This window comes from Octodon degus, unplaced genomic scaffold, assembly GCF_000260255.1.
Source record: "Octodon degus isolate 3935 unplaced genomic scaffold, OctDeg1.0 scaffold00164, whole genome shotgun sequence".
NCBI classification, from domain to species: Eukaryota; Metazoa; Chordata; class Mammalia; order Rodentia; family Octodontidae; genus Octodon; species Octodon degus.
The window spans coordinates 4,367,065-4,377,289 of record NW_004524740.1 but is presented as its reverse complement, the minus strand read 5'-3'; the positions used below and the strand labels follow the sequence as shown (position 1 = coordinate 4,377,289).

Sequence of the window (10,225 nt, the reverse complement as noted above, 5' to 3'; positions counted from 1 at the left end):
GCTGGCATGTGGTGCTGGGGGATCGAACCGTGGTCCCTGTGCTTTGCCAAGCTTGTTCCAAGTAGGTGCTTTAGACCACTGAGCCATCTCGCCAGCCCGGGGGCCTGATTTTTTAAAAATTTTAATTCTGTATATGTTCTAGATAGAAGTCCTTTGTCTGAGGGATAGTTGGCTAAAATTTTTCCCAATTCATGGGTTTTCTTTTTACTCTGTTAGTGATTTCTTTTGATGTGCAGAAACTTTTCAAAAAGATGAGATCCCAGTTGTTGATTCTTTAAAGTGTTTCCAGTGCAGTTTGGTTTTTGTTCATGAATTCTCTGCTTGCCCCTATGTCTTCAAGATTTCTACCTACTTTCTCCTTCAGTAGATTTAGTATTTGTTTTAATTTTTAGTTATTTAATCCACTTTGACTTTAATTTTGTTTATGGTGGTACACACAGGTCTAATTTTAGCCTTAGGCGTAGGGAAATCCAGTTTTCCCAACACCATTTATTAAAGAGGTTATCTTTTTTCCTATGAACATGTTTGGCCCCTTTGTCAAAGATAAGTTGGCTGAGTGTGTTGTAGTTATCTGCATCTTCTGATCTGTTCCATTGTTCCTCAGATTTGGTTTTTGTTGTTGTTGTTGTTGTTGTTTTTTGTCAGTACCATGCTGATTCTATCATAGTAGCTTTGTAGAATAGTTTCAAGGCAGTGTTTGTGATGCTTCCTGCCTATCCGTTGTTGCCCAGGGTTGCTTTTACTGTTCTAGCTCTCTTCTGGTTCCAGATGAATTTTGGCATTGTTTTGTCTAGATTTGTGAGGTATGAAAATATAGAACATTTCATGAATTTGTGTGTCGACCTTGCACAGGGCCATGCTAATCTTCTCTATATCATTTCAGTTTTAGTATATCTGGTGTTGAAGTGAGCACTAATGATTGTATTTTAAAGAACTATGTCTTTAAGGTGAAATCTCTGCTACTTGATCTTAATTTATCTTAAAAATATGTCTGCTATTGTTCTCTTTGAATTATTATTCAGTCTGTATATCATGCTATATCTAAATTTCATGTGATAGTCTAGCTCAGATATATTCTTGATTCTATTGCTTTAAAATCATTTCACTGGTTAGAGATTCATTTCCTTGTTTTCTATTTGCAGCATTTTCTGTCATAAATAGTACTGTGAATAACATTGTTTATAGGTAAATCATTGTTCCTATCTGTGGTTTTTTTAAGTCATGAAAAATTTCTGGGCTAAAGAAACTATGTTGCTGTGGTTTAATTTCTTAATGAAGAAAAGCAGGTTAACTTTTTCTTGACCAATAATCATTATTAAAATATAACTTTTTCTTCTTTATTAGTGAACACCTGTCCTGCTCTTTCACCTTTTTTTTGCATGGAGACAGCAATGTTTGTACCAGCGTGGAAATTAATCAACATCAACCTGTATACCTTCTCAGTGAAGAGCATATTACCCTTGCTCAACAGTCTAATAGTCCATTTCAAGGTAGATAATTTGATTGGCTTAGTCATTTGATCTTAACATTGTTGTTTGAAGAAGATTCTTGTTGAAGTTGATAATTTAACACTTTGAACTCTGAGATTTTCCCTCCTGGTCTTTCAATTTTGAATAAGGAATTTTTTTTTTTTTTTTTTGGTTCCTCGCATGCCTTCAGGGCACGTTTGGCCAGTGGGAGAGTTGTGAGGTTCGAACTCCAGCCACCTGAGGCTGACAGCTTTGTGGAAGCAGCCCTTTAAAGGACTGAGCTAGGCCCAGGCCCCCTCTTTCAATTTTGAAATAGTTTGTTTTCCCTAGAGTATTAAGTCAAGAAGTTACTCAATATAAGTATTATTTTAAAGGTCTTTTGTACATGATTTTAATGTATTCTGATAAATAGCATATTGAAGAAATACGTGTCATATTTTCAAAGTCATCATGTGTGTTAGATCATATAAGCCATATGTAACATATACATGGGGGGCAGGACTATAGCTCTGCAGCACGAAGTCTGCCTGGCAAGTGCAAGGTCATGAGTTTGAGTCCCAGTTTAACAACAACAACAACAACAACAAAAATTAAAAATATATATATTTTTGATAGTTTTATACCTAAAAATGGTGAACTCAAGCGTAAATGTTTTAAAATATTTCTGGATTTTTAATCAGTAGAAGTGTGTATGTTGTTTAATTTTAAACATACTTTTTGACATTTATGTGGCTATATAAGTATTTACATTTGTATATTTATATCATTTTCCCCCCAGATTACTTTCCTTAGTGGGCATGTAGAGAAACTAAGGGATATACAGGTGTCCCCAGTTGATACTGAAATTATGTGCTTTTCTAGTGTGATCATTTTTTTTGTTTCGTTTTTTTTTTGTTTTTTTTTTTGCCGGCTCAGCCCACCCAGAGAGTGGGACTGGCACAGCATGTGGTGCTAGGATCGAACTGTGGTACCCTTCACCTGCTTAAGTTTGCCTCAGTAGGCACTTTAGACCACTGAGCTATCTTGCTGACTCCCTAATTTGATCATTTTTTATTGTTTATTGGTACATTTTAGGTATACATAATGATCACATACATCATAGACAGAATTTTAGTTTTCATAATCTTAGTGTTATACTTTATCTTCACAATAGTTAAGTATAATAAGTTGGTTTTCTCTGGAATTGTCATGGGCTTTTCATTTTCAGGATTGCTTAACTGACACTTTGTTCAATGTACTGTACATTTTATTTTATTTTATTTTGGTACTGAAATTGAACTCAGGACCTAATGCTTGCCAGGCAGGTGCTTATTCTGCTGATCTATCACCCCAGCCCTAAAACAATATAATTTTTGTAACAGTCTTTACTTACTTGATTTTTCTTCTGGGTTTCTAGTTATCTTAAGCCCATTTGGACTAAATGGCACTCTCACAGGACAGGCATTCAAGATGTCTGATTCAGCAACAAAAAAATTGATTGGTGAATGGAAACAGTTTTATCCTATTTCATGTTGCTTGAAGGAAATGTCTGAAGAAAAACAAGAAGATATGGATTGGGAAGATGATTCTCTAGCTGCAGTAGAAGTTCTTGTTGGTATGGATTCTGAGTATTGATAGTTTAGGGAAAATATATAACTATATATGTTAGATTTTGTTGAATAACATACAACCCTGTTACCTCAGTGGCTTTCAACACCAAACATTTCTTACTTATTTCCTGATCATATTACATGAAGGCTGCTGCTTGACCCTAGTTTAGCTCCATATGTCTGCTCATTTTGGAGTTTAGATTATCATGGTGTTCTTATGAGAGCAGAGGAATGATAGAGACCACAAATAACCATGTAAGTGTGTTTAAAGCTTCTGCTAGGATATAGTGATTGCTGCATTTGCTTGCATGGCATTAAAAAGTAGTTAACATAGCCAAACCACTGTCATTGGGAAAAGAAAATACAGTTTGTCTAGAAAAAATTATGTTAAAGGTGGGACAAGATTAGTTGTGAATGAATTAATATTTATAGGTTGGAAAGTTAACCTGTATAGTGTTATATAGTGTTTGAATATTTAGTAAACCTCTTTTCAGGTTGGCTCTATTCTGTCTTCTCATTCAAGAACCCAGGTTAATAAGGCAACTCATTTGGAATATGCCAGTTTAATAGAAGACAGAAAATAAAGATGTTCTGCTGGTACTGCAAGCACCTTTAAAGCTTTTTTTTTTTTTTTTTTTTTTTTTTTAAATAAGTCATACAGCCTTGACTGACAGTAGGGTAGAAGACATACATACATAAACTCTGTTATACATAAGAGGCATGGTGAACATGTAGTTCAACAGATAATTGGGATTAGAATTGAGTGGTAATATTACATACGATGATTGCTTTGTCTTATTTTTATATTTTTAATGTATTTAGGGTCTACAAGGTCTGACTACGTAGATTGGACTCACAGTGATTCCACTGTTTTCAGCCTCCCAAGTGCTGGGGTTACAGGCGTGTGCCACCACACCCAGTCTCAATGGCCATCTCAGTGTGCCCCAGGAGCAGGGCTGGCCTGGCACACTGGGGATCAAACCCCAGCTACTGCACTCTGCCTAAGCAGGCTCTTTAATCTGCTGAGCTATCTGGCCAGCCCCTGTCTTTTTTAAATTAAAAGAGTGTCAGTGCTCAGTTTGAATAAACACATTACTGTCAGAACCGTTATTAACAAAAAAACAGAACACAAACATTTGTTAAGTGTTTAGTAAACCTAACTAAAATGGTCCGTAATTCTAGAACCAGATGACCTTTGTTAAATTTGTAAAATAAAACTTAAATGGCCAGCAAGATAACTCAGCTGTCTAAAGCACCTGCTTAGGCAACATCAGGCAGGTGCAGGGGACTGTGGTTTGATCCCCGGCAGCACATGCTGTGCCAGCCCCACCCTTAGGGTGGGCTGATATGGCCAAAAATAAATTAAAAAAAAAACCAAAACATAAAGTTGTACAGTATAGTTGGTCTAACGTACAAAAGATTTTTTTTTTTTTAAAGAAAAGGTTTTTAAATCTTCAAATATATTCATAGTTAGGAAGTTTTGAGGCTGGGGATATATCTCAGCAGCATAAGTGCCTGCCTGCCTGGCAAGTGCACGGTCCTGAGTTTGATATCTGGTACATCAAAATAATAATAATAAGAATTTGGGCCAGAGATATAGCTCAGTGGCTTAAGCACCTGCCTGGCAAGCACAAGGGCCTGAGTTTGAACCCCATTACCACAAAAAAAAAAAAAAAAAAGACAATCTTAAGATGAAAAAAGAAGCTACTTTTCTTACTAACACACAATAACACATACTGCTTGTTTGTTTGTTTTTGGACTGGGAATTGAACTCAGGACCTCACGTTTGCCAGGTTGGTGCTGTGCCACTGAGCTATATTTCCAATCCAAGAGCACATATTGCTAGAAGTTTTTTTTTATTTTTACAAATGTAATTGTATTATATCTCCCTTTTCGTTACAGTGCTTTTCAGAAATGAAATTCCATGATGGTCACAGTAGTAATTGATTTTTTGTCCTTTTTTCTCCCCCCTTTCAGCTGGTGTCCGAATGATCTACCCAGCGTGCTTTGTTCTAGTCCCTCAGTCAGACATTCCTACTCCTAGCTCTGTGGGCTCTTCTCACTGTTCAGCTTCTTGCTTGGGTGTCCACCAAGTGCCTGCTTCCACAAGGGATCCTGCTATGTCTTCAGTTACTCTTACGCCACCTACATCTCCTGAGGAAGTCCAAACAGGTATTACTGTTGCATCAGTTTTGATGATGAATCTAGTTTGAGTACCTAAGTACCTCAAAAATAAATTGTTGAAATACTTTAAAACTGCTGAAAAGTTGCAACTGTACTACAAAAAATTCTTTCATCTAAATTCCAAACAACATTTTTTCTGTCACCCTCTCTTGTCTGTGTACCTTCATCCTCAGTGGTCTTTCTCACTTGACAAGTTGAGACTTGATGCTCCATCACTCCTGATATGCTCATTATTATTTCCCCAAATCAAGATCGTCCCCATCCCACCACTTTTTTCATGCTAGAGACTGAACCCAGGGCCTTGTGCATGGTCAGCAGTGGTCAGTCATTGACGTTTACCCCTAATCCCTGTAATATTTATTCCATCCTCCAAGTCAAGAAATCACCTTGGACATGATGCTGTGTATTTTATGTCCCCTGTTGAAATGCTTTGCGTTCTGTATAAGCATTGTGCACTAACCAGTTGTGCCACTAGAGCTCCTTGCTTTCTAAGTAATGTGCTTTTTTCTTTTTGCCTCAAAATATAGGTTTACCAAATAGCTATGGCAAGTTCTACCATACCTTTAACAAAAAGCCCCAATAATGTTACTTTAAACCTTCCTTTATTATCCTACAACTTGTTCTCTTTTTCTTTCAGTTGACCCTCAGTCTGCTCAAAAGTGGGTCAAATTTTCTTCAGTATCTGATGGCTTCAACTCTGATAGTACTAGCCACCATGGTGGGAAAATACCCCAAAAATTAGCCAGTCATGTGGTGGATAGAGTTTGGCAAGAATGCAATATGAACAGAGCACAGAACAAGTATGTATTCTCATTTTTAAGTTTAAAAATCACATGTTACATACTGCTTAAGTATTTGGCTGGTTTTTATTTTTTAAAAAATTTAACATTGTACGAAAAAAAAAATTTAACATTGTACGAAGATAAAAAACGGTAAGATGCATTTTCTGTAACTTTATGCATTTATGTTACTAAGTTGTTAAATCCAATTTGAATTGAATTCATTACAGAATTTATTAGAACAGTTAATGTGGTTTAAGTGTACACATATTGACCAGTGAAGCATATTGTAGGTACTGAAAATGAAAGAAAATGCATCTTCAAACACATTTTATTGAATTGTTCATCACATATACTCTTAAATCTGTGTATTGTAAGCTCTTTGTTTTGTATTTTTGTATTGTATATGGACTTTCTAATGTGACAGTTAAACACATCTTTAAAAGCATAGTCACAGGCAAAAGAAAAATAATACAATTATTTCCTTCAGAACTCTTACAATGTTAAATTTGGAGGCAGCTTCAGACTATTTTATTGGTGGTAGTTACTTGCTGATCTTTTTTAATGGTAGTAATCCAGAGAAGAAACCTATGCATATGCCTGATAAATTGTTCTTAGATTAAGCCCCAAGTAAAACAATGGAAATGTATATAGAACTTCTAGTTCTTACATGATTTAATTATATCAAGATATATGAATTTAACTTCAACTTACTTTTATGTAGGCAAACTTAACTCATTTTTGTCCATTTTACTGTTTGTTAACATAACATCCCTCTCCTACATACTCTTTTCTTGACTCAAATGAAATACTAATGTAAGGTCAAGATGAGAGAGAAATGACTGAGATGAATGTCTTTACTAAAATAACCAATAAATTTTGTCAAACTCAGTAGTGTTCTTATTTTGTATTTCACATAACTATTGCATTTTTTTAAACAAATAAACTAAAACAAATCAAAAAATAAAATAAAAATCACATGTTGATAATTATAATTAGGGAAGAGGTAAACAGGCATTGATGTAACTTTTGATTTCTAAAGTTTTAAAACTAAATTTAAGACTAGCAGAATTTTATGAATCCAAAAGAATTGTAATAATTTCAAATTTCAGAAGGAAGTATTCCGCTTCATCAGGTGGCCTGAATGAAGAAGAGATACCTGATAAAGTAGCATGCTGGGACTTTGTTGAAGCTACACAAAGAACAAGTTGCAGTTGTTCAAGGTAGATTTTCTTGCAGTTGGTTGATCTCTGCATATATACATGTGTGATGGTTTCTTATGCTACTGAATACTTAGGCTTTACTTTGTTTGAATGTATTATGTAGGCACATTAGTATTTTTTTCAATAAAGAAACTGTAGCAAAATAACAGTAATTTGAGGCTGACTATGAAAGTACATTCAAATACCTACCTTAAGTTATTTCACATTTACCAGAGATGAGCTGTGAAAGCTTTTAAGTAGCTGAATAACAGAGACTTTTACTGGGTTATGGTATATACAACATATATGGGATAAAAAGCACATGTCTTTTTGAGAAAACTGTTGGTGGCACTGTGTCTCAGAAATTTCCCCCAAGTGTTCTTCTAAAAGAGATGATATATACTAGATAAAAAATATAGTTTCTATTTTTAAATAGTAAATATGGTATGAGTTTTGTGCAGCAAGTTCGTAAAACATTCTTTGTGCAACCGTAGGTGAAATACTGAAACAAGATTTACAAAATATGTTTGTATAAGGAAGTAAAGCTGTAATGTCACAAACTTTCTAATGTGTTGTATTGTTTAAAGATTGGTAGCAGAATGGGTGAACTTAGAATTCATTAGGGTGTTGAATTCTCTTTATATGTTTTAACTTCCATACCCTCCCTCTAGCCCTTTTGTACTGAGCATTAAACCAAGAGTCTTCACATTGAGTTATATCCCTAGTCCTTTTAAAATTTTTATTGTGAAAAACAGGATCTTGCTAAGTTGTTTAGGTTAGATTCAAACTAGTGATCCTCTTGTCTCTGCTGTCCAGAGCACTGGGATTACACGTATACATTACCATGCCTGGTTAATTGGGGCCTTTTGATGAGATTTGATTGTCAGAGACTTTAAGATTATATTGCAACGAGGCTGGTGAGATGGCTCAGTGGTCTAAAGCGCCTACTTAGAACAAACTTAGCAATAGCACAGGGACCACGGTTCAGTCCCCCAGCACCACATGCCAGCCAGCCCCGCCCCCTGGTGGGCTGAGCTGGTCACACACACACATACACATAAAGATTATATTGCAACGTTTATTATTTGTTTCTGTAGACTAAAGGTAGATCATACACTTTTAAGAGTCAAGAAACAGTAATGGCCTTCACTTCCCTAACCATGACTTGTGATTGAATAGTTAGGTGGCCATCCCTCTTGTCCATGGAAGTGAGCCTACAGGTCAGGGCCACAGTTTTTCCTATATTAGCCTTATTTGTTTGAATAAATTCACAGATTCTGAAATGCTTTGTTATACTTCTGTATAAATTGTACTTATTTAGATTCTTTGGATTAAAGATACACAATTTTTTATTTTAAAGTCTGGCAACAAGTTGAAGCCATCTCTGTTGATACAGAAATTGAAATAAAAATGTAGGCCTAGTAGTTGCTACTTAACAATTCAGACTAGCTAACTGTCTCATCTATTCTTGAATGTGTGTGTGTGTGTGTGTGTGTGTGTGTGAGAGAGAGAGAGAGAGAGAGAGAGAGAGAGAGAGAGAGAGATGAGAATGAGAGAAAAAAGGAAGGATATTGGTTTGGTGGATGCAGCTTAATACGAAAAAACCTGAGTTTAGTCCCTAATACTTTGGGGATGAGTGAGCGAGAAGGAGCCCTTTCTTCTATCATCCCAGATGCTGCCAGCTATGTTTGTAACACACCTGAAGCTTTAATAGTGTGGTGAGGCTAATTCAGTTTGTTACCCTTTTAATCCTAGAAAGTCAAGAATCTCACTGTCATTACTAGTATCCTAGCTGTATCACTTTCCTGTTTTATGTAACTGATTATCTATGGTAAATTTCCTGTGTCTAAAAAAACAAGACTGGACCCTGACTGATTGATAACGCTGGGTGCGCTCTCCGTGCCCGCTTGTGCTCTCGCTCTTTCACTCTGTCTCTGTCCCTGTCTTGCTCTCTTTCTGTCTCTGTGTCTGTCATCAGTCTCTGTGTGTGTGTCTCTGTCTAACTCTGTCTCTCTGTTTCTGTCTTGCTCTTTCTGTGTCTCTGTCTCTGTCTGTCTGTCTGTCTGTCTGTCTCTCTCTCTCTCTCTCTCTCTCTCCCTCTCCCTCTCCCTCTCCCTCTTTCCCTCTCTCTCTCTCTCTCTCTCTCTCTCTGTATTAGGCCTTAAACTCAGGACTGTGATAGTCAGGCAAGTGCTGCATCACCAAGCTATATTCCTGGGTCTAACATTGGCTTTTCTTAAAAATTAATTTGGGGGCTAGGGAGATAGCTTAGCGCTCTAAGCGCCTGCATGGCCAGTGCAAGAACCCGAGTTTGATCCTTGGTATCACATGCTGAAACTGGGGGTGGTGGCACACATGCATCTCTGCTCCCAGCTCCGGGGAGCTTGAGATAGGATGATCACAAGTCTGAGCTGTGTAGCAAGAACCTGTACCAAAAAAAAAAAAAAAAAAATTGATTTGAACCAGGTGTAGTGACACCTGTAATCTCAGCACTTGTGGGGCTGAGGTAGGCAGGAGGATTACTGCAAGTTCAGGATTAGCTGGAATTACACAGTGAGGCCCTTATATTTCCCCCTCAAGATTTTGATTTTAAAAAAATTGTACAAGTACACAAATAATTTGTATGCATATATTTATACAAAAAACTGTTCCTGTTTACCATTTTTTCTTTCACCAAATCCTAGTACCTCCCTGCCTAGAAATGGCTGCTTCCTAATTAGATATTATCCCACCACACATATTTGCAAGTTTGCATGTTTATGTTTTTTCCTCCTAACATATGTTACTCTCATCATATACTTGGCACCTTATTTTTTTGCCTAAGGTCTTTACATAATAGTTACTTATAGGTCTGCCCTTGCCTTGTTATGAAAAACTTCTTGGTATTTCACTGAATGGAAGCAATATTAATCATTTTTAGTTTGTTAGACACACAGGGTTTGGTTTTGTTTTTTTCTTCTGTTTATTACTGTGCCTATCATTTTTTGGGAACACTCTATTAT

At 36.3% G+C, this 10,225-nt stretch overlaps 1 protein-coding gene and 1 non-coding gene across 4 annotated transcripts in view; one reads left to right on the top strand and one right to left on the bottom strand.

Moving 5' to 3' along the window:
• The window catches only part of Med13 (mediator complex subunit 13), a 112,512-nt gene that overhangs the window by 32,421 nt on the left and 69,866 nt on the right, over positions 1-10,225 (top strand). For 2 of the 3 annotated variants that reach the window (XM_004643027.2, XM_023703122.1), the window contains exons 4-8: positions 1,345-1,490; positions 2,866-3,063; positions 5,036-5,230; positions 5,880-6,042; positions 7,134-7,244. In XM_004643027.2, the coding sequence (XP_004643084.1) occupies positions 1,345-1,490; positions 2,866-3,063; positions 5,036-5,230; positions 5,880-6,042; positions 7,134-7,244 (813 nt within the window). The remainder of the gene's footprint in view (positions 1-1,344; positions 1,491-2,865; positions 3,064-5,035; positions 5,231-5,879; positions 6,043-7,133; positions 7,245-10,225) is intronic. The other variant, XM_023703123.1, reaches the window with a different exon arrangement.
• On the bottom strand, positions 808-913 carry LOC111813123. The gene has a single exon (XR_002818456.1). It is a non-coding gene; the product is annotated as a U6 spliceosomal RNA (small nuclear RNA).